This window comes from Cyanistes caeruleus, chromosome 1 (assembly GCF_971803275.1).
Source record: "Cyanistes caeruleus chromosome 1, bCyaCae1.hap1.1, whole genome shotgun sequence".
Taxonomy (NCBI): Eukaryota; Metazoa; Chordata; class Aves; order Passeriformes; family Paridae; genus Cyanistes; species Cyanistes caeruleus.
The window spans coordinates 101,312,278-101,336,606 of NC_141701.1; the positions used below are offsets into that span (position 1 = coordinate 101,312,278).

The 24,329-nt window shown below is 43.3% G+C and overlaps 2 protein-coding genes and 1 long non-coding RNA gene across 7 annotated transcripts in view; 1 reads left to right on the forward strand and 2 right to left on the reverse strand.

The window, feature by feature from the left end:
- EGFR (epidermal growth factor receptor) overlaps positions 1-3,065 on the reverse strand; it is a 155,577-nt gene extending 152,512 nt beyond the window's left edge. Inside the window, exon 1 of one of the 2 annotated variants that reach the window (XM_086845386.1) lies at positions 2,495-3,065. In XM_086845386.1, coding sequence (XP_086701512.1) covers positions 2,495-2,600 — 106 coding nt within the window. In that variant the 5' untranslated portion in view covers positions 2,601-3,065. The remainder of the gene's footprint in view (positions 1-2,494) is intronic. The other variant, XM_086845397.1, reaches the window with a different exon arrangement.
- Positions 336-16,590, forward strand: LOC147655784 (uncharacterized). The gene is made up of 4 exons (XM_086845455.1): positions 336-2,339; positions 3,877-3,921; positions 13,507-13,609; positions 13,723-16,590. Exons 1-4 carry the CDS (start codon positions 2,202-2,204, stop codon positions 13,938-13,940), a joined length of 504 nt encoding a protein of 167 aa, XP_086701581.1. The 5' UTR covers positions 336-2,201; the 3' UTR covers positions 13,941-16,590.
- LOC147655785 (uncharacterized) lies at positions 8,114-24,296 on the reverse strand. Of its 4 annotated transcripts, none has more exons than XR_015274817.1 (5): positions 24,184-24,269; positions 23,237-23,303; positions 22,638-22,712; positions 22,172-22,284; positions 8,114-8,238 (listed from the first exon to the last, which is right to left on the reverse strand). It is a non-coding gene; the product is annotated as an uncharacterized LOC147655785 (long non-coding RNA). The 4 variants fall into 4 exon arrangements; XR_015274820.1 differs by lacking the exon at positions 8,114-8,238 and adding an exon at positions 17,957-21,451 and having other exon boundaries at positions 22,172-22,343; positions 24,184-24,287; XR_015274819.1 differs by lacking the exon at positions 8,114-8,238 and adding an exon at positions 20,357-21,451 and having other exon boundaries at positions 22,172-22,343; positions 22,638-22,785.
- Between the last annotated feature and the right edge of the window lie 33 nt (positions 24,297-24,329).

Here is a 24,329-nt window from a genome sequence, read left to right on the forward strand (position 1 = left end):
CTACAGACCCAAACTAGAGATATAAAAACAACATATAGCAACAAAAAGCAATTTGCTGGACCGTAGCACTGTCACCAAACACTGGCACACAAAGAGGACATGGGTCAAATGCATCCAGCGTAAGTGGCATGCCAGCTATCACAGGTATTTATCTCAGGTACCACCAATTAGGCCTCCCAGGGTACATTAGTGGAAATCTGGATTAGTTCCACTGTGCTTAATGTGGGTCAACATCAGAGCAGGTAGATAGAGGCGGGTATTGATCCCTGAGATGACAGTACTTCACTTTTGAGCAATGCTGTTTGGTCCTGGAGTATGTTCAATTAGGGTTTTTTTTTTTTTGTATCTTAATGATAATGAGCACAGTGTTATAACAAAATCAGTTTTTCCTCATCCATCTTCAAGAAAATTAATTCTATAGTTTTGGGAGAAGACACAATTGTATTTAAATTTCCATTCAAACATTATGTTGATTGGATTTTATAGGCTGATTCTGATGTTCTAATAGTTGCCTAGGTGCCTTTTCTTTTTTTCAGGCATCTCCTTTTGGTAATAGAACAAATCAGGCTGAAGTTTTAAGAAGTGTCATTTCACATGCAATTTGAACTTGCAGAAGTGTTGCATTTATTTATGACAGCAAGTTTTCTTTCAGCATTTCTCTGAATTGTGATGCTAGTTCTTATCATTTTAACAAGGAGGCAGTCCCCAACATACACTGCTCTATTACCTGCTGGACCTGTTGCTTGAAATCAGTCTCTCACCATTCTCAGATACTGCTTCATTTTGTGCCTATAAGTAATTTTCTTGCTTATCTTCAAGTGTGGGGAGAAACTAATAAAGTCAAATCAACTGATTAATGCTTTCTGAAGAAATCCTTCTGCCTTCATCTCTGCCACTGAGCCTCCAACTCTTACCAGAGGAACAGTTACTTTCTGCCACAACATTCTGAGAATAACCTTTACTGGATTTATCATGCAGCTTCTGATTATTTAGTAGTCCTCAAACAACTAGCAACCTCCTAAGCTCACGAAACGCAGAATTAAACATTATAAACAAGGTATTTCTCCTCACTCTTTACATATTATATAGGACATGTGCACCTGAGACTGCATCTCAAAAGACAGGCAGAGCAGATGGGAGGCACTTTACTTCTCATCGGCTTCAAAGGGTGAGGAAAAATAAATAAATAAAAAGAAAACCGGGAGAGAAAAACTGCCCATGTTACATCAACAACAGGTATGAACTTGATTTCTGGAACAAGAGAATCTTTCCGCTTTTTAAAGGTTGTGCAACTAGTTCTTTTGGATGGGGTGTTCCTCACTTTTAGGGCGGCTTTACAGTCCCCAGTCACGAAAGACTCTCAGCTGCTCTAAGCCATGCAGTCAGCCCTTCTAGAAAGTAATAGTTCTCTTCTCCCGCTTTTTCTTTAAAAAGAATCAAAGGAAAAAGAAGAAAAACCAAACCACCCAAATCTGCATTTTTTCCTCTGGCTGGCAGATTTCCAAGATAAAGAGGACTGCTCTCCGGCTGGAACAGCAGCCGGGGCCTGCTTTCCAAACTCACAAAAGAGAACACCACACACAGAGAAAAAGCGACGGGTCTGACCGGCCAGAAACTTCTCACCCTCTGAGACAGCTTCTCCAATAGAGCAGGAAAGCCCAAGCATCGGCGGCAGCCCCACGGCCGGCCCCACAGCCAGCCCTGCCCTGCTGTTCCCACGCACGGCCGGGACGGGACGGGACAGGGACGGGACAGGGACGGGACAGGGACGGGACAGGGACGGGACAGGGACAGGGACGGGACAGGGACGGGACAGGGACGGGACAGGGACGGGACAGGGACGGGACGGCAGCTCCTCCGCGCCGGGTCGGGCAGGGATAAATCGCTCCTCTTTCTGATAACTGGGGCACCGGAAAGCACACGAAGTTTCCCTTCTTTTCAGCCACCCCTCCCCAGGTGTACACCTCTTTCTATGATTCCTGTGACTATTTCTGGACGGGACGAGCGGAGGTGGCCGGTCAGACGGCAGCGGGTCACCGGAGCGCTGCTCTCCCGGGAAGCCCGCGGCTTTTCCCCGCCGCCACCGGGCAGGGCTGCGCTGGGCTGAGCCGGGGAGCGCTCCCGGGGAGCGACCGGGCAAGGTGGGAAGGGGGGAAGAAGAAAAAAAGAAACACTAAAGGAGAGAAGCGCAAACCGATGAGATGTGCCAAGGCTTATTCCCTTTTATTTCCTCCACCCCCACAAAAGAAAATAAGCCAAGAATCAGGAAGTCAGGGCTGCGTGGTCGCTGCTATAGGTTTGGTTTTTCTCCCCGTTTCTCCTCTCTCCCTGCTTTTGGGGTGAGTTTTTTTTGTTTTGTTTTGTTTTTTCTTAGGGAAAGAAGTATTTGGGACTTTCCCTCCGCCTCTCCCCGCGGGAGGCCGCGGCACGGAGCTCCCCCGGCTCCCTGCTCCCCCGGGACGCAAAGGGCGGCGGGACCCCGGTGCCCCCCTACCTTTCTTTCCCTCCACGGCGAGGCAGAGAGCGAGGCGCCCCAGCAGCAGCACCAGGACAGCGGCGCCGCGGGGCCCGGCGGCAGCGAGGGGGCTGCGGCCGCCCATGCTGCGGGACCGCCGCTCCCTCGGCGGAGTGCCCGGGGGTCGGACGGGACGGGCGCACGGAGGATGCCGCGGAGTCGCTCCTGCTCTGCTCTGCTCTGCTCTGCTCTGCTCTGCTCTGCTCCCGCCGCAGCGATCAGCTCCTCTCCGGCGCTCTGCCCTGCGCGGCTCCGAGCAGCATGCTGGAGGGCGGCCGTCGAGCTCTGCGCGCACACGTGCGTGCCCCGCTGCGGGCGGGCTGCTGCCTTCCTCTTCCTCCTCCTCCTCCTCCTCCTCCTCCCCCCAGCTCTGCTCCTCCTGCTGCAGGCGGCGGCGGGTGCACAAGGGCTTGCGGAGCGGCTGGAGCCGGCTGTGGGACGGGGTGCGCCCGGCTGCGCTCTCCACTCGGTCGCGGAGCGCAGGGGCTCCCTCTGGGGACGCCGAGGAGGAGGAGGATGGGGAGGGAGCAAGGAGGAGAGGGGAGGAGAAACCGGCAGCGCCTTCCCCGCCCAGGTGGAGAAGGGGCGGGCACCCCACCTGTCCCGGAATATAGGATAAGAGGAGGTGGGAGCGGGGACGAGATAGTTTAGCCTTTCCTCCTTGCTCGGAAAGGTGTGTACGTGTGGATTTTCTACTTCCCGGCAGTTTCTGGCCGGCAGCTGCCAAAGGCATGAGCGTGCATTTGCGCCACTGCTCGCAAAAAAGCGGCGTGGCCTTAGCGCAGCTTCTGCCCTCCGTGTCCCCGGAGCGGCGGGGGGCAGAGGTTTCACGGCAGTGCGGGTGTTCCGGGGGCATCGCAGCACAGGCTCTGTCCCGTCCCGTCCCTCAGGGAGAGCTGTCCCCAGAGGGGAGTGCGGGAGAACCGAGGCGTTTTACGGCGAGCAGCATCTCCGGGGCTCCGGCTTCGTTTCTGCCCCCCCCCCCCAAATGTGCGGAGCCCACTCGTCCTCTGCGGATAGCCCTGCTCTCGTTCTGGTCATTTTATTCCCAATACTTGTAAGGCCAAGTGTGTGCTTGGAATGAAGCAGAGTACTTTTAACGCGTATTTAGCACACGGATAACAAAATCCACGTCTGCCGGTACCGCTTCTATTCCCCTGCCACCAGCACTGAGAAAGCGCTCCTTGCTCCGCATAGCAAGTTACTTAATAAACACAAAACAGCACAAGTGTTCCTGAGGTGCTACAAGTACATCCAGAGACATTAAGGAAAGAAGAGTACCTGTATGGTGCTCCTTTCCTCCACGAGGAAAATCCAAGCTATTCAGTATTCATTAAAATATTCCTGTGTTTTTTTAACAGGCTGTTTCTCTGGAAAGTGGGAGGAAGCACTGTCTTGTCACTCAGGTGTGTAAAAAGGACATAGACGTGCCACTTGTCTGGACTGGGGTTTCTCCGGGTAAATCGTGATTCAACACTTCAAACTTGCTGAACGCTGGTCAATTCATTATCAATTTCTTCATAAAGCTCTTGTGAGGGCTTAGGTTACACAGCCAATAGGATATGAAGACTTCAAACTGCTGTGATTAAGTGGGAACTCCAGCGGGAAAGCCAATGATGGCATGAGGTTTGGGAAATTCCGTGCTGAATGTCTGTGTCAGTCACAGGGCACTGGAACACAATAGATTGCAAAATAGCCACTGAGTGTACCTTGACTTTTCTCTGTTATGCATGCTTCTCTGAGAGATGCATCACCCATGTCCTACCACCCAAATTCCTCTGTAAAATCTTTTTTTTTTTGATAGTTTGACTAGTCACTGTCGTAACTAGGCAAAGAAAGCCACCATCCCATTTACACATCCTAGCTCAAAGCCCGATGCCTGACCACATGCCTTTAATCATTTATCAAGATGAGGTGCATTATAAGACAGCTTTCACATGCTGTAGCTGATAGTCTGGTTCGATTATATTTTTTGTAAACAATGTGAAAGATGTATTTTGAAGTAAACTCAGACATTAATAACATCCGAGGAATTCTATTCATATGATTGGTTTCATGGCTGTAACTGAGGGGAGAACCTGAGCTTTCAATACAATATTAGTACAAATTTTCTTCAAAGAGTCTCACACAATGCTACCTCATAAACACTATCTGTATATAGTTCATTTTCATTTATTTAGACAAATAGGAGGCACTTTAAAATGAGAGAGACCTAGGAAAAAGAGATCGGTTTATAGGGAGGGAAGATTTGCAAAACATCCTCATCACACACTGATTAGCTTGCATTATAATAAAGGAAATTCAATTAAGGCAACCAAGAAATGAACTTCAAATAAGTTCTGTAGGTAAATAATAAATAAAAATGTGCCCCTATACATCCACTATGTATAGGGTATCAAGCTATCTTTGTAGAAGGCAATAGGATTTTTAAAATCTATTAGAAGAAAGGATTCAGAGTGGCAAATGAAAACCAAACTAAACATAGAAAAAAAAAATCCAACACATTTTTTGCATATGAATTCAGTGGAGAAATTGGTCTAAATCCTAACATGCTGAAGAACAAATACTTGTTTTGCAGAATTTTTGTGATTCTACCTGCTATACTGAGCAGGAACATTTCATACTTACTTCACCAACCTGCCCCCCCAGCTCTCCCCAATCAAGTACTGCCCTTTCATAAATGCACATAAATTCAATTGTTCGATCCTAACTAAACACCTCCTTCATTGCTGACAGGGTGAGCAAGGAGAGACTAGGCAAATGCCCCTTTACATTTTCTTCCCACGCTGCAGATATCCACTACAGGAGACTCTCATCTGCTGCTGGCAGTGCAATACTGCTGAAGGAGCTGCACAGCAAGCTGCCATAAATTCCACCCTCCCACCTTTGGAGCACAAATGTGTTACTTTTGTAGCATTGTGCTCTGCTTGCCAAGGTCATGAGACATGTAAAGGAACTCTAAGACTGAAGTTTGAGAAGCTTACCACAGGCAGGAATTTCAGGCCTTTTTTACACAACTGAGCAATTTCTGAAATGGTTTGAATTCAAACATTCAAACAGCTGGTCACATACCCAGTGATTGCCTTTGGTATAACTCCTTTGAAGCAAACATGAATTTTACCAAGGGCATGCAACATTCATGTTGCAAAATTTTATTACTGGCTGCATGTGTGCATGGATCAAAGGTCGTGGAACAAAGGCCAGCCTCTAGATCACCAATTTTTAAATTAATAGTTCATAGTGAAAATACTCAATGCAACATCTGTCTTCAGCTTTCTTTTGATTTGCTTGCTTTATAGTATGTGTATATATGTATATAAATATATATCTTGTCTTCTATATATTCAACATAAACATCTGACCTATGAAGTGAAGATCATGTAGTCTGGTAGTTCTTCCACATGAAGATACTTCTGGATTGCAGAATATGACTGCAGTTGCTCACCACCACTTGCCTGTCTCCCTGAGCTGGCTACTTTGCCACACATGGAGAGAAGTGTCTCTAAGAGGATGAATAACTGATTTCCCTACCAGTGGAAAAAGCAGGATTAATTCTCCTATCTCTTCCACATTCCCTCAAAACAGAATAGAGTTTCAAAATCCTCTCAAGAATAAAAAAAATCCCTGCTGCTGGATCCTTTCTTTACATGAAAAAAACAGTGTTGCTTTTCATTATCCATCAAGAGTGGGTCAGCATTTGTCCCTCAAAAAAAATTATCAGCAACCATTCTTCAATGACAATGCTGCTCTTCTCTGCGAGTTGCAAAAGGGATTTTAAAGGGCAGGCCTTTTACTGGAAGAGAAGAAATTAATTAGAGATGAATTAGCGGAGTTTTACAATCTGGTTTGCTCAGATTTTGCATGGTGTTTGAGATTGTCGACTTTGTATTTTGCATTGTAGTTTGTATTCTATGACTCCTCATTCAGGTTTTAAAGCAAGGGCTGAGATAAAAATTCATGGAGCTTTATGGCACTTTGCATGTTGAAAATATTGCACACATTAACTAATTTATCTTTGCAAATCTCCTGTAAAGCAGGTTAGTAGCTATCATTTCCATTTTACAGATGTAAAATAATTTGCCTTGGGCGGAGTGTTAGTAGCAAAGCTAGGGTTATCACTCAAGAGGTCTCTTTAAACCTTGGATCATGCTACTTCTAGAGAGTGTCCTTGATGAAAATGGATGCATTTTTACATGGATTATCTTTCTCTTTGCTTAACACTGTTTACAGAATCACAGAATATGCTGAGTTGGAAGGAACTCATCAGGATCATTGAGTCCAACTCCTGGCCTTGCACAGGACACCCCAAGAGTCACACCATGTTCCCAAGAATATTGTCGAAACACTTACTGAACTCTGTCAGGCTGGTGCTGTGACCACTTCCCTGGGGAGCCTGTTCCAGTGCCCAACCACCCTTTGGGGGATGAACCTTTTCCCAATACCCAACCTAAACCTTCCCTGACACAACTCCAAGCCAGTCCCTCAGGTCCTGTCACTGGTCACCACAGAGAAGACATCAGTCTCTGCCCCTCCTCTTCTGTTCATGAGGAAGTTGTAGCTGCAGTGAGGTCTATCCTCAGTCTTCTCCAGACTTGGTCTGAACAGACCAAGTGACCTCAGCATCTCCTCATATGGTTTCCTATCAAGGTCTTCTACCATTTTTGTTGCTCTCCTTTGGGTGCTCTCTAATAGCTTTGTATCTTTCTTATATTGTGACACCCCAAACTGCCCCCAGTGCTCGAGGTGAGGCCACCCCAGTGCGGAGCAGAGCAGGACAATTCCCTCCCTTGTCCAGCTGGCCATGCTGTGCCTGATGCACCCCAGGACATGGGTGGCCCTCCTGGCTGTGTGGGCACTGCTGGCTCACATTCAACTTTCTGTCGACCAGGACCCCCAGGTCCCTTTCTGTGGCACTGCCTTCCAGCATCTCATTCTCCATCCTGTCCATACATCCCAAGCTGCCCTATCCGAGGTGCAGAATCCAGAAGTTTGTTTGTTTGTTTGAATAACAGCACTTAAAAAGGACAACACCAACAAACACGAGTGTTGAAATTAAACCTTAATTATAATAAATTGCACAGTCAGTATTTCAACACATGACCAAGGTGTTATCTCAGGAGGGTTCCTACATGTTCTTTCTTTTTTTTTTTTATATACATGTTAGATTTATCTATCATCTCAGTCACCAAGTTCACTGTGGTACTTTTCAGTGGAAATTCTCTGAAATCAGGAACAGACTTTTAAAATCATTTAACCTCTGTTAGGGATTCACAGCACTAGCTTATACATTAATGAAAGTAGGCAACAAAAAAAATCAGTTTAGAAATAAAACCTGTGTGGCTGTAGTGGTTTTTAGCACCCAAAGATTAATTGCACCCATTGGATGGGAGAAAGTGTGAGCCATCTATTTTCTGTATTATGGCTTCCCTTTGAAAAGACTCACAATTTTTGTCCAGTTTAAAGCAGGGTAAAAAATTGGATTTGTGCATTTCGATTAGCATCTAAAGTAATTACAAGAGAAAAAAGGTATGGCAAATTCTTTCAGTATGGAAGATAAACACAGAAACTGATAAGATAAACTGAACAACGTTATCAGGGTTTCATAGGAATAACTACACTGTATTGACAAAACTATTATTCAGATTTACTCATGGTGTAGTTGTTCTTTCCCCTCTCGCAAATCTCTGCTGAGCTCCTGGGGAATGTGGTGCCTCCGTTGCCATCTAGGAGATAATTTCAAAGGGTAGAATGCGCTTCCTGCTTAAAAGCATCTGTCATTTTGTTGTAGCTTTATTTAGAGATGACTGTGGCTTCTCACAAACTTTAACAAGTACCAAAACTAAGCATTTCTTACCTCAGTAAGTTTTACAGTCCCTGAGGACAAAAGGACTATGATGGAATGAGGTATATTATATCCAAAATCTTTGTCACTAAACAGTACAACTTTCCTACATAAAAACAAGCTCCTGCCTCATTTCTGTACTTTGTTGAGGTGACTTACACCTTGATACTAGTATGGTACTATATACCATACCTTCATTCAACCAGAAACCATAAAACTCTGTATCTTTGCAGCAAATACAGTTTGAGCAGGCTGTCAGTTAATGAGATGTCAGAGGAAGTAGAGCTAACACAGAATCACAGAATGAGTCAGATTGGAAGGGACCACAGTGGGTCACTTGGTCCAGCCTCCCTGCTCAAGCAGGGTCATCCTAGAGCAAATGACACAGTATTTCATCCAGACTGTTCTTGAAAATTTCCAGTAAGGAAGACTCCATAACCTCTGGGCAATTGTGGCCCATCTCCTTGGTCATCTGTACGGTAAAGAAATTCTTCCTCATAATGCAGATGGAGTTTCCTGTGCATCAGTTTATGCCCATTTCCTCTTGTCCTATTGCTTGGCACCACTGAGAAGAGCCTGGATTGATCTTCTTGACACCCTCCCTTCAGATATGTACATGCATTCATACAGTCCCCTCTCATGAACATGGTTCATGGACAGATTTTTGTCCACCAGGATCCCCAGGGCCTTCTCCACAGAGCTCCATTCCAGCAGGTCAGCCCCCAGCCTGTGCTGGTGTCTGGTGACACTATCAGAGCACACTGTATTCAGGATGTGTGAGCAGTAATGTGAGTTGTCTGATTATGAACACTAATACTGCTAATTGCATTACTCTCACTGTCTGTTCTGCACTTTATGCCCTTGCCCACCTAATTCCTGACCCACTGCATAGCCTGTCACAGCCCATGTATGTCCACAGTGACAAAGAGATGGGGACGACAAGGCACAAGCCCATGCCATGAACTTTTACTCAGGAAGAATAAAAGTGCCATGGAGCCAAGCTCAGGTGTGGTGGTTGGTTTGGATTGGTTGAGTTTATCCTGCACCTTCCCTTCCCTTCCCTTCCCTTCCCTTCCCTTCCCTTCCCTTCCCTTCCCTTCCCTTCCCTTCCCTTCCCTTCCCTTCCCTTCCCTTCCCTTCCCTTCCCTTCCCTTCCCTTCCCTTCCCTTCCCTTCCCTTCCCTTCCCTTCCCTTCCCTTCCCTTCCCTTCCCTTCCCTTCCCTTCCCTTCCCTTCCCTTTTCCCACACCAAGTTCAATACCACGTGCAAATACTGCAAGTGGTTGCTCATAATACTGTCTCCTTAGGTGTTTGTAGTGCTGAGAAAACTATGGCACAGAGAGAGAGTGAGGAAAGCTGGTAGCCCTGAGTAAACTCACAAAGAATGAAAATTGCATAAGGGGTGTGGCTAATGGGGGTTTCTTAAGATTCAGCCATCTCCTGTTGCTTGCATCCAAAGCGGACACAGACTGGAATATAAGACATTGCAACACTGTGATTCTTCTGGAAAACTACAGCAACCAGTCCTTACATAGGCTAGCAAATATAAAATAAGTCAGCCTTCCCTTATATCCACTCCTTGTTTTGTACTATTTGTCTCTACCTAAACTGACTTGTCTACATTAATTCCTGTATGTTACTCAAATTAAAGCAGAACTACACAGAGGCTGACTATACAAGTAACTGTACAGGGCCATTCTCCAGTATGAAATGAATTGTCACAGAGTAGATTGTATCCTTCAAAATGTTAAAGTCTCTCAGCCCACAGACTGATGTGATTGCAACCAGACTACCTATGAGGAGCATTCCTTGCCCACTGCTGCCTCTCAAACTGTATGTAGAAGAGCACTAGCCAGTCTAGCCTGGGACTGTTTGTATAAATGAATAATGCAGATGATCTAGCACAATGTGCAGGGAACACTCCCTCCACAATTGACCAACATGAACATGGTCATAGCTATTTCCCAATATTTTGAAGTCAGCAGTTCTGTTCCTTACTCATCTCTGTGCACACTGATTCAATAACTACAGTATCTGAGTAGGTAAATTTTCCTTTCTAGCCAAATAAAAGAGATGAGTAAGGAACAGTTTTCTTCTCCCAGCCCTGTTAGTAAGTACACTTACGTTTACAGACATTTCCTTGCTTCTTCCTTCTCTGTGATCCCAGAGATATGCCACTGAAATCATTACCTTGCATATTTGCCACAAGAAAACTAAGCAAATAACCAAAAGCCAATAGCAAAACTGTCACTGAAGAGAAGAGGAAAAGCATTTTTCTGTCATGTTCTTTGAGGTTTTGTCCCCCAAGGGTTTTAATATTGAGTAGGTGATAATTTTTATTTAAACCAAGTCATAATGCTTTATAAAAAATTCTATCATGTTTTGTTCAGCACTGCATAACTAAATAATAAAGACATATATGGCAAAGTCTGGTCAATTCAATATGATTAATGTAACCTAAATCCCAGAGATACTGCAACTGCACTGAAAAAAATGTCACAGGACATGGACAGATGACCAGCTGACTTTTTTGCTTTGTCATAACTTTGACTTTCAAAATCTTTCTCAGGTAAAAGTTTTCTGCAGCATACTAGAGACCGTCAAAAAATGTGACAGAGCAGGAGAGCATGTTCTGGAAATCAGAGATGTGACAAAGTACCTGACTTTCCAGCAACAGCATCTATCTTTTCTAATGAGGAGTAACCAGTGCAAATATCCCTGAGGAAGGCCTTAAGGCAGTTTGGCCAACATAGCAAGGTACAATATTGAAGACTGAGATTTGGGTAAGTGACTTGGTGTTGGAGGATTGGATTTGTGAAGTAAAACATTGGCAATATAAGCCCTGTCACTGTCACTCCATGTATTTCTGGGCATTTTAGTTCAGACTGCCTCTTGTGATACTGTGGACTGAGTGTCTCATGTACTCATTGGGGTATGCTACATATGCCCCTGGACCACATCTTTCAGCTTAGCTCTTTTTGGAAGAAACACAGACTTTGCACCCAAAGCCCACGGCATGAGGAGGATCAGCCTCAGAAGCACACTCCCAATCCATACCAAAATGCATTTACAAATGCTTTTCCACAATCTGCAGTTTCTAGAAAAAAAGAGAAACAATAAAACTTTAGTTCCTACAGAAGTAGGAATTTCAATCTTTAGACGGCAAGACCTGGAACTTCAATCTTTGAGGTTTCCAAACTGGGCTGATCCCAAACCCAGAACATAAACAGACCCAGTCTTTCACTGGTTACCTAGAAAACCATTTGATATGAAAATAGCAATGGGATGAGAGTGCCAAACACATCCTGTTACCCAGTGATACTGCAAGGTAGACAACAGACATAGGGCCTGTAATGAAAAGAACAGGCTAAGAGCAGCCAGACAGCTCTTCAGGGAGCCATTCCAGTGGTACACATCAGCAGGCAGGCAGGGTGGGAACCCGGGCTGGCCACTGCATCCACAGAAATCAAGTGCTGCAACTCATTTAGGACAAAGTTAGTTCACAAACCAGATAATCAAGAGGTGACATCACATTTTAGGTGCTGTCAAGACAGGGCTAGAAAAAGGGGTTGTGAGGGGCCACCTGAATGCTCTGAGCTTTTTCCTCCTTCCTTTTTATAGCATGGTCCCCAACACACCTCAGGATATCTATTTGATCTCAGCTCTCTGGTATTTACTTCTTGAGCTCCCAACAGCTTTGATGGCAGTGCTCCCTTTCTGTTCAGACAGATGAGCAATTCTTCGGGCATTTCAGTAAACCTTCCAGAGGTAATTAAGATATAGCTGTCTCTGTAGCTTCCTCTTCTCCAAACTCAGAGTCAGTCCTTAAAATCCTCATGTGACTTGACAGCAAGAGGATGTGAACCTCTAATCAGTTCCGTGTGCACACTCCCACCTCCATCAGACCCCCAGCTACCAGTGTGTGATATCCTGCACTGCTGGCAAGAGCACAATATCCTGGTGTAATAGAAAGCAGACCACAAAAGAGCCCAGGGATATATGAGGATAAAGAGACCTGCCTCCTGCCAATTTTTTTTCTGAAATGGGTCAGATTGGATAGGTTACTTCACATTCTCCATCATCCCATCTTCATAAGCAGCTCCCCAAATTTACAAGCTCCTCATCATTTGATTTCATGCATTACTTCCTTTCCCAGCCGCTTCTGCAGAACTAGAGACCAAATTCATTTAAAAAATGAGACCCAGTGCAAGAGCATTAACTTTTCCAGACCTGCTTCCTTCCTGACCTCACTGCTTATTTGACTGTAAAACAACTGATGCTGCAGTTTTCAAAGAAACAAGCGTGGACCACAATTTCTATTCCCAGTCTGTGGGAGTGGGAAAGCGACTTCGGCATAAATACATGCAATTTGATACTTTAAATATATTTTAAACCAGCTCCTTTTCCTTTAAGCCTAATTTCCTCTGAAGATAGAAATTTATCACCAATGACTCAAGCTTCCTCAAGGTTTTATCAATTTGAACTTCAATAATGTTCTTCCTTCATGGGTTCATGCTACATTGCCTAGTGCTTGCTTATCCAGGCAGCACATGCTCATGCAAACCAATACTTTGGCTTTTCTGGCTTATTTGCGTGACTGCCTTTTCATTATGTGCCTTACACAATCCATTAATTTGAGACGAGGGTCTTGTGGGAATTAATAAGTCTGCAAATTGATGAGCTATTTAAAACTTTGCCTGTTTTCTATATGGTTGCAGGATATAGAAATACTTCTCCTATATGAAGCAGGCAAAAAAATGCCTGGGCCTCCCAGCAGTGGAACTACTGGAGACTGTTTTTCTACACATTATTTTTCTTTCTCCCTTTGTTGCCTGTCATCTGCAGTACACTCCTGTGCCCTCCAACACCAGCTGGATTAGAGACAGCTGGTATGGAGATGTATCCATGGTAATTAGCCACATGGGCAGATGGTGATATAACAGCTGCTGAAGCTGCAGCATCTCCTCTTTACCTACCACCTGATTTCACAAAGCTTGGGAGGTCCCCGCTCTTCCATGGTGTTTGGTTAAAATTAGTTAACAGGGATGGGGATCAATAGATGGAATGACTGCATGATTCTTTCTTCCAAGCGAGAAGCTGTGATTGTGAGACTTGAAACAGTTGAAATGTGTCCTTGATGTCCTTTCTAGTGCCTCAGGAATAGCGAAAGGCTTCGAGAGTGCAACTCTGTGACCATATTTGAATTGGAGCATGCTACAGTGTGTCTGAACAGCCCTCTGCAGACTTTTTTTGGTAAGTTTAGAGAGTCTCTATCAGGACCTCAGTGTGGTCCAAGGTTACCAGAGTTGTTTTGGCTCGTGGCAGAGGCATATGTGCTCCATGATTCTGATGTTTGTCATTCACAGATCTGCTCCTGACCTTTGTTTTTATCTCTGCATCTCACCCTGAAGCTAACATTAAGTGCAACAGAAGCCAGGTCTACTTGAGCAAACCCACACAGAAGTCAGAGGGCTTCCTTGGAGAGTTGGCTGCTGGCTCACAAGGACTTCCCTCAGGAAAAGAAAACAAGCAGGTTGTATCTGTTTTGCAGTTTCTCAAGAACCAAAAGATTGACCAAAAGTGAACAAAAGTGTTTTCTGGGTATGGAGAAGGAAGTAAGGGGAAATAAGAACTACAATGAAAAAGTCCCAAAAGACAAATGTGAGCCTGTCACTGCATTCCAGGGACACCTGTGCATTTTATTAATGCAAAAAGGAAAAAATATTGTCCCAAAGGAAGTAAATTTCTACGTGTGGCCTGAAAAATTAGATGCTGAAGTAGGAGCCAGAGCTTCAAAAGCTGTAAATCTGTGTAAGACCAACTTTCCCATGTAAAATGGGGATAACAAGTAGCACTAATACCTAGACAATTTTTAAGAATAACAGCTTAATAACTTAGTAACCACATGGTGCTTTACGTGCGGGGAGGGCTTCAGGAATGCTAAATACTCTTAAAATCTTGACATTCCACAATGATTTTGGCTTGGTATCTGCAAGGGGGTGTTTTCTGTTTCAGGGACCAGCTGCACTCTCACTTTTTAAGTGAAGGTTATTCCCTGAAATAAAAAAGATGTCCAGGTTGATGTGATACAGCATTGGCATTGCTGCTCTATTCACTCTTAATTACTGGTGTGGTGACAAGAGCAGTATAAATCAAGCCAGTCCAGCCAGGAGATCTTACCACAGGCTGGTTAACCTCTACATTAATATGAACATCTGACACTTTAATCCCTTTTTTAGAAGGGATTAAGACAAAGGTAAAACCTTGGGGGAGGCCACTTGTTTGTATGTATAGGTCAAGGTAGAGGGAACAGAGGCCATGAGCAGGAAGGTCCATGGCTTGAACCATTTGAGCCAGTATAAATTCTTCAACCCTACCTTTTGCCCATGATGTGGAGCCCATGTAGACTTACTTGGAGCCCAATGAGAAACCATGAAGTCAGGTGAGGTTTGCTGCATTGTGGTTGTGTATGTGCCTCTAGGCAGGTCCAAAACACACAAAAAATTCACAGCTCTTGGTAATCAGAGTGGAATGATGTATTTGCTTTCTTTCCATTTTAAAAGAAAAATCCAGCCTGAGTATTTTAAATAGCAACATTTCTCTAGGACAGGCATTTGTTTACTTTAGTGCCTGTAAAATTCATCAGAACAAGGGTATGGGAAATAGAAAGCCTTGTGTTATTCACAGAACAAGTATAACAGGTTCGGCAAGTTCTCTTCCAATGTTTCACCAATTCACTCTACTCAAAGCTGGCAGATTAGACTTCACAGTCAACACAGTACAGAGATTTTCTTCCTTTTACGAATTAAATACTGCAGTGCCTGTATAAATCTGGGCCCAACACATATAACTACCTCCCACCCAAATAGCAATGGCATTGCTAAGAGACACCAGTTTTGCTGGAGACAGGGCCAGGATATTGAGAAACTTGCTCCACTGACACTCAGCCCAGAAGAGCAGAAGGCACTGGCCATCTCCTGCAGGCCTCATAGCCCACACTCTGCAAAAACTTTATTTTACCCAAACTGTGCTTTTCCCCTCAGTGCCCAGTTTGCTGGGAACAACATTGCCATAGGATGAGGTGATGTATGTGAGCAATTTATAAAAGAGCTCAAGTTCGTTGAGGGTTGTTAAATACTGGGACACAAACATAATTGTTGACTCAGGAACAGTGTGACACCACAGCAGCAATTGGGATTGTTTGGGATAAAGAGAGGTGTCATAGAAACATTGATTTTAGTTTGATACAGTACAGCCTCTCTCCCCTTAATTAAACAAGCAAAAATGGAAGTCCTTAGGCACTGCTCTCCAGTTTTTGAGGCATTTACATATAGAGAACACCTCTTCTCCTTCCCCTGGGGAGTGAACAGCCTTTATCCACCACCACTGGAGCTATTTCTAAACAGCAGAGGAGGATTTTCCAATGTCAACTCACGGGCTGATCTCTCCCTGAGCTCATGGAATGGGACACATATTCTGTCCAGCTACTAAAAATACTTGTGGAGCCTTGGATATATAGGGACTGACAGATCTCTGAGATATCCATAGAGGTGGGTGATCATTTGGGTTGATTTCCCCTGATTTGACTCTGACACCAGGCTGTTGCCCGTGTGTTTCTGGTTGTTGACCTTACTCCCATATGACACAAACCTACCCAGGATCTGTGTGGGATCACATTGACCCAGAGCACAGGAGGGGAAGAGACCCTAATACGTGTCCCTAATGCTACAAGGAAAGGCTCCAAAGCTTGACCATGTGTTAAGTAACTCTTCCTTTCACTAGGAGCTTCTCTGATTGCCAAGGCATTACTCATGGAGGAGGGACCTGCTCACCATGAGTAAAGGCTTTGGAATCCTGCCTCTAGTGTGGAACACTATGGTAGCAAGACTGAATATGTAAATCTCTGCTGTGTACCTTATGTGCATAGCATTAGGAAAACACTGCATAACAAAGAGCAAAATAAGGAAAGCGTGTTCAACACCTCAGTCTACATTCAAGCTGCTGATTTACAGAGCCAAGGGACAAACTCTCGATCTTGTGTTCCAACAAATTGCAGGAACAAGATGCTGACAAGTTATCTAAGGAATGTGTTCCTCCAAGAACTTATCAAACCTGTCCTTAAGTCCATCCATGTGTAGAGGCATTGTAATTTTGGACAACAGTAAGAAAAGAGACCAGCCTCTATAGGTACATATATTCTTCCACAGATTCTAGAGAAGTCTCACCAAAGGTGTGGATACTCAGGACCATGAATATTTGTGGCTTGACCTTCCTTAATCTCAAGCAGCAGATTCCTCAGAATAATTTACAGTGACAGAGAAGGAAAGATGACAGCATTTGATCTTTTGCTTTACTGTGGAAAAGCAGAGCATATGGCAATACAGAAAGCACATTTTCTGCTCTGCCTGTCTGCTAGTACCACTGTAAGAAACCAAATTCATCAAATTATAGCCTCGTGTATCATGTATTAAACTGACTTTGCAGGGGAGGCAAAAGGGAAAGAAGGAACAGAGCTGGTTTCAAGCTTGTCTGTCCTCATGACATAAAAAAAAAAAATAAAAGAGGGAAAAAACCTCTTTTAGTTATTTTTGCTGTAACAGAATAGTGTTCAATGACTACACAGCAACAACACAGGTAAGTGTTGAAATTATCTTGTGTCATATATCACAAAAATACACATAGGTTCTTTGACTGCTTTAGTTTCATATATGGCTTGCAGTCTACAATCTACAATGAGATGTGAGAATGTGGTTAAGAGTTGGGAAATGAATAAAAAAAACCCCAAACATGTTATTCTAATGAGCAAATTTTTCAGTCTACACCATATTATCTCACTAACTCCACTTAAAATTAAAAAACATCCAGTCTGAATATCTGCTCAGTCCCTGTTCTACACAGAGGTGTCAACAGGAGGACACAAGCTGATTTTTATGATGTGAATCAAGTCTGGTGGAAACTATTGCTTCTTAAGTTTCAGCAGTGGGTTGGCCTGATAGATGGTAGAAAATAAAGACTATCCCTGCCCTAGGGGGTTGCAGTCTAAAAAAAGACCAAAGGAAAGTATTTGTCTCTTGCAAAGTGATTTATTCAATTGGTTCTCTGAGTTTATAGTCTACTTTGAAGGTGGGCACATTTGTCATGTAAATTCTAGTTTCTGTGAGAATCACAGAATAGGCCATACTGATATATGCTGAGTCCAGAAATTGTGTTTGGTTGAAAAATAAAATAAAAAAAATCTCCTGTCTGTTCAGACATTTTGAAGTTGAAATTATTTAATTTATTGGTTAAGAATAAATTTTATTTCTAGACTTCTTTGAATAATATGGCTAAATCAAAGATCTTATGGACAAAATGTGTCACTTCCAGAAGTGATTCTTCCTACATTTTTGTTTTAGGGAAAAATTCTGGGGGAAAAAACTGTTCTGAAGGAAAAATATTCCAAACCTGAAAGCTGCCAAACAGTCTGCTGTTTGGTAAACTCTGCCACAATAAACAAGACTATAATAATTTCAAGAAAGAGTGATCATTGTGAATAAACCCACAGCAAAGCAAAGGGCTGGACTAAATGTTGGATCAGGTAATCTGCAGGACTCTGGTTTAGTGCTCAAGGTCATAATTGGGTCCCTGAGCACCTGCTTTGGTCACTGGAAATGAATGCAGCTGGACTTGGCTGGTCACTCTATCAGACATTTGCTGAAGGATGAACTGAGTGCTCTTGTTGGCAGCTGGTTGCTGTTCAGGCTTAAGTCAGTGTAAATTGTTGCTGAGCTTAAGTCTTGCTGTCAGTAATTCCAGGAGTAGTAAAGGCTTTTAGGTAAAGAAATAGAATTTCTCTCCTTTGCCACAGGGCTTTCTGAAGCACAGCAGCATGAATGCCTGTTAGATAATCTACAATTCAGAATGCTTCCTACACAGAAGAGGCAAAAAATGTAACATGGCTTAGTAGAGACTGCAGGCTTTGTGTCAGAAACCTGGTGCCCCAGTGCATGTCTCTGCTCTGCATCCTTCAGCAAAGGGCATAACCTCCAACCCTGCACTTCTCTTTCCTTTAGATTATGAGATCTACCTTCTTTTTAAAAAAATGCTTTTAAATATACATGTAAGATAGGTTGGATCATTACAGAACAAGCACACAAATACACACACACCCAGACAAGCCATAGTGCTATATGAAATGCAGACACTCCCATGCAGAGAAATGTACTGATGACCTTAGGCTAATGACTGGAGTCTGGGTGGTACTGCTGGCATTTGCAGAGCACACACTCAAACAGCTGTGCAGGTCTGCACAGGCAGCCAGAGAGCCCTTTTGCATGAGGCTGGCTAGCATGGATGTTCCCAGGCATGCTGAGCCATTTGGGGTAGCTGGCAGCTGCTGGGATGCTGCTGGGCAGGCAGCTCTGCTGGCTCTTCTCTAGCCTCAGAGGGCAGAGCTTATAGTCACATGTAAGGAAAGGGGAGAACAGCTCCCACTTTCTAGAGAGCTGGGGGTTTTATTTACTTATTTATCAAAGCTGCTATTTCATTTAAAGCCCACATGTATTTATCAGGAGCCTTGCTAGATTAGATGTGGTGCAGCTGGTGGTGAAGTCTCAGAAGTGTCCCTCATTCAACGCTTCAAAGAGTGGTGAAGGGCCTAGCCTCTCCTGTGCAGGTTAAAATTGCTTTATTTGGTAGTATGAAAAGGAAAAGCCTTCAGAGGGGCAAGAAAAGGAAAATCAGTTGTGAAGAATTTCTAGTTCCCCAATTTTAAGTGCAATTTTGAAGATATCAGAAATAGTTCATTCCAGATGGGCCCACACTTTGTAATTTTCAAACATCCAGAGCTCTCCCTTGGTATATCAGGTTATTAATATTATTTTTCCATAAAAAAAATTCACAGGTATATCATATTTTCAGTACCCAGCACTGCACCTCCCTCTGCTGAGAGGTTAAGCCACACAATAACTCCTTCACCGTCTGTCAGCTTCAAGTCTTACAGCAGCTCATGTGTGGGTCACAACTGAGTCTTGTTTCATGTTTTGTTTGCTACATCACCCACAAACTTGTGAAGTGAAACTGTTGTTCCTTAAAAGAAAAAGCTCTGGTGTTGCTCCTGCTCTCTAGGAGTGGAGCCCTTCCTCCAAACTTTGTGCAAGGTTCTGTCCATTCTGGAGCAAGGTTTTTCAAGCTGTCCTTGCCAAGCCCTTAGCACAGGCTGAACAGCACCAGTCAAATTACTGCATCCACAGTGTTCTGGCTAGAATCATAAACTGAAATTTACTTCATCCCAGGAGGAAGAGGCTTACCACACATTGCTCCCCTTAACCTAAGATCTTGCCCAGATACAAGTTCAGTCACATGTGAACAGCACTGTTAGAGAACCAAAAGAGTGGGTGAAACTTTGGACCCATCCTACCTCATAAAAAGGGCTCAAGTTCAGAAGTAATTGAGAAGCTGTTTATGGGAGTTCTGTACAATCAAACCAAAACCAAAAGCACGAAGACAATGATCGATGCCCGAACTCAAGCACCTCAGCATGCTTTTGGCTGTTCCATAACCAAACAAATGAGTCTGATGTCTCATTGTGTGTATTCAAACAGGAAGCCACTCTGCAAGCTCCCAGGTTGGATTTGACCCTGAGTAAAACTGCCTTATCAGGCAATGCAATCCTAGGTGTACTTATAGGAGACTTAAAGTGTTTCATATGCAGTCAAATAACTTTATCACACCTGACTTGCTTTATTGCTTTGTCTTTCAACACATTAGATGTTATGGGATCTTCCTAAGTTTCTACCCCAGCAGCACCTCCTTCCTTGCTACTACTAACCCTTCAGGCACTGCTTCCAGTTTGGTGACTGCTAGTTCCCAAAAATAGGAGATTCTTTTAACCTGGCTTCTGAGATGAAAGAGTCTTGTTGGATACTAGACAGTCCCCTCAGAGGGGGATAAATATTTTGTAGTGAAAGAGACTTCCACTGAACTTCTCATCCTTTTCAAAAGAAAGAAAAGATATAGAAATAGATTTAAATAATGTATTAGATTAATATAGGATTTCTACATATTTCTTTAATGAAACAGATTTACAGGAAATTAGGTTTCTTTAGTTCATCTGTCCTTGGAACTACTCCTTTTCCTACTCTCAAGATAGTAATGAATTTTATAGATTTGCAGAATTGCTCAGCAAATGTTTGTAATAGTTAAGACACATTCCACTTCCAAAAGCTCTTTGAGGCAAAGGCTGCTCTTCATTTTTTGATGCTTGATACTCTGTATTTGGCCAGCATGACTCAGCACAGGAACATGATTTCTATTCCCTTCATGGATGACTCAGTCTGTACATACAAGAACAGTGCCTTAAGAGCACAGAGCACATTGCACACAGAAAAAGGAAAAGAGAATCCTCTAAGAGTCTGCTTTAGACATATTCAACATACTCTGTAGATATTATTGGCTTTTTCTATATAGGAATATAAATGGTCATGATTTTAAGGGAAAAAAGTAATCAAATTCACCAACAGTTCTTACATACACCTTAGCATAAAATAATTTCATGTTCTTTTGGTTTTTTTTTTTGGGGGGGGGCTGGGTTTTTGGGGTTTTTTAATGCATTTAATGACTAGATTAACATTTGTGTCTGGAGAAATAAAACTCCCCTCAAATATTACTGTGTACAAATGTGATAACCAGTGGAGTTGTTTGATGCACTCTTAGAAGAAATCAGATGGTGACCATGGTACAAAGAGCATAAGGAGACAGTGCACACACACTATCTTGCAAGAACTCAAGTAAAATGGACTTAGCAAATGGGCTTGCCAAAAACAAAGGCAAACATTCCCAAATGACATCAGACCAAGTGCTAAGACCACAAACTTCAAGAGATGGGATGACTGCAGGGACTCTCAGTGTACAGAGGCTTTCCCCACTAAACATCTTGACAGAGGACTCGCTCTTAAAAAAGCTCACATTACTGACTTTACAGAACATTCAAGAAAGCTTAACCATTCCCCAGTTTCTCACTCCAGAGGCAACAGACGGTTATGGAAGCATAGCTTTAAGTTTGTAGAAATGCTTGTCTGACATCTGCCGTATTTTAATATTTTGGTTTTATAGATGCTGGAAAATGAAGAGACACAGAAAAAAAAGGATTAAAGCTGGTGGTTTTTTTCAGTCCAATGTGACTGTTATTAGGAGCTCTTCATTTCACTCTGTTCACTGCCTAGATATAGCCAGAGACCAGGGGAAAAAGCCATCTGAGGAAGAAAACAAACAAAAGCCAGGCTGCATTGAGTCAGAGCCCATGTCCCACTAACTTGCAATAGCCTGCAGCATGCCTTGACCACAGCAGTCAGACACACCAGGTGAAGAGCCCAGTGGCTAAAGACTATGGCTAGCAGGCAGAACACTTGGGCAACTGGCCACCAGTCACCCCACATTCCCTCTGTGGGCAAATTAATGTAGCTCATGTTTGCCAAAGTTTATAGGTGCCATGAGGTTCTAGTTGTCTGTATGGAATTGGCCTCTTGCCTTTCGAGAGCTAAATGTACCCATTTGTAGAGGCAGACATTCTTGGGACTTTTGGGAACTTTCAAGGATGCTACTTGAGACTTTTACCTGAAAAGTGAATCAGTAAATTTCCTTACCAGGCCCAGATTTCTAAATAACAAAATAGAAGTTTCAGTCACTTGATTAGAAGGTTATTACATGACCAGCACAGACCAATAATGTGTTTCCAAGAACCCAAGGCATATGATTTACGAATAAGGAATGCTTATGACTCTTGCACAGGACTAGCCAATAGCCCTACCCACCTCATTGAGGAAATTTAGACCTTACCTGGCTTCTTGTTGAAAGGACTGCGGTGAGGCAGGCACGTTTGTTGAGTGTTGGTGGTCTTGCTCTGGGACAACAGAGATGCTCGCCTATCATGGCTTCTTCAGGAAGTCCAGCTTGAGAAAGGACAGCAGGCAAATGAGATGCTGAGGTGTTCTGAGGGCTGAACCACAGCCTGTGAGGCCCAAGAGAGTTTTCTTCTCCATGTCACGATTTACAGAAGTACCTGTCAGTTGCATGGCTATTCAAAAATATTAATTCAAGTGGTACAAACCACTAAAACTTCCACGTTCAATCCAAAACTACAATTCAACTGCAGTGAGTGACTCTCAGAGGGTGCAAATTATGTCTTGACTTATGCAGTCTGTAGCATATGAAGACAATCCAGCTTCTAATCAATATTTTTTTTAGGTTGGCTAAGCCAAATTTTCCTTAGGGACTTTTGATCTCTAGAGAAGTATTTCCTTACCCTTCCTGCAACCTTGAAACTTTTCAGGGATGCTCAGTAGTCCACGGTCATGAAGGTCTTCTCTGAGAGCATCTTCTGATAAGGGAATGATTTGTTTTCTATCCTGCTGATTGGCACCTTTCTCTGAAGCCTGTCTGACTGACACATGCTGTTGAGGTTGTGTTTTTGCTAATCATTGGACTGGTCACTTACAACATGTTTATAAATAATAGTTTGGACAACAGCTGTTCTAGTCTGAACCTGTGATATTTTGCATCTTTCTTAAATCCTCTGCCTTGGTTTAACAGAGAATTCCAGTCTACATATTTTAAGGAAAATGTCATGCTCATTGGTGCTGCATGAAAACTTTAAAAATTTATATTGAAATAACTGGCAAATAAATAAATGAGAAATAAGTAAAAGAACCCATAAAAGGTGGTGATCTGTAGATGCAACACCAGAGGGCAAAGAAGCAAAACCATATTTATGAAGATGACCTGATTACTAAAACAAACCATGCTGTTTCTGAGTGACAGAGTTTTGAATGTTTGTGGCTTGCAACACCAGATACAAATGTATCTGAGCAGACACAGGGAGGAAGAAGAGGAAAAAGGTCCTACCGAGCCTCATCCCTGGGACCTGGGGATGCTCCCTGTCATCTTCCACACAGAGAGGCTTTTTCACGTCCTGCACAGAGTTAATTAAGTTGTAGGAAAGCTATCAGGAACGCTTTGTAGATGCCTCTACCCTATTTCTTTCTCCAGTTCTCTGTGAAAGATAGGTTTGGAGCACAGGCCATGCCAAGAAAGGTTCCCTGGGGAATATCACTTGGTCATTGCTCAGTTCAAGCAGTCCCAAGGATAGAGTCAGATTCCCATGCATAGTTCAAAAGCAGCTTTTCTGCAAGAAAAATTGCAATTTGTGGCCATTTAGCCCTTGGCAATTTTCTACCACAGTACTGTAAAACTTTTTCTATTAGCGGTTATTTGTACCAAAAGTATTTCTTTTCTCTGGTTAGGCATCTTTATACTTGCAGCATTAGCTAATGCCACCAGAGTATACACTGCTTTATAAGCCTGTGGAGTTTATGATATGGTTGGGAGCTGGGAAAAATGCTTTGTCTGTGCCTTGCCAACTCTGTGGTAGCATAAAGCAGAAGCCAGACATCAAAACATTGAGAGAATGCAAAACAGACTTGACAATATTTAGCACTTGCCAGAGGCTTACTCAAACTTGGAGAGGTAAATATATTTATAGCTGCCTTCAGAAGTGTCTACACTGAACTGAACTGTGCACAAGTACTTAGTGCTTTCAATACTTAAACTTTAAAGGAAAGAAATAGCTCCATAGATATAATTCAGCCATCTTTGCTATTATGAGTAATTATTTCACTACCTACCAAGTATTGTACATGTCATGATTAATTTAAGGAGCTGATTCCTGTCATCTACAACCTAACCTCAGTAATTTACAGTTACATCAGACAGGATTTCACCTGACACCTAATTCCTACATCACTGAAGCGTATTGAACATGGGGAGAAATTCCCTATGGAGGACAAACTCACCCAAAAATAGCCTTATTGTGAAGCAAAACTTGAGCATTGGGAGCAGCATCACACCCTTCTCTACCATCCACACAGCATCTCTGTAGCAGTGGGGAATTCTGTAACTGTGCTGTGACCATTATGACCATGTAGAGATCAGAAGAGCA

Excerpts from the sequence above, each read along its gene's own strand:
- LOC147655784 (XM_086845455.1), top strand. The coding sequence starts at position 2,202 with ATGTGCCAAGGCTTATTCCCTTTTATTTCCTCCACCCCCACAAAAGAA. Across the intron at positions 2,340-3,876 it reads CCTCTCTCCCTGCTTTTGGG|GCTGTTTCTCTGGAAAGTGG; the intron begins GTGAGTTTTTTT and ends TTTTTTTAACAG. Across the intron at positions 13,610-13,722 it reads CCCTCTGCAGACTTTTTTTG|ATCTGCTCCTGACCTTTGTT; the intron begins GTAAGTTTAGAG and ends TGTCATTCACAG.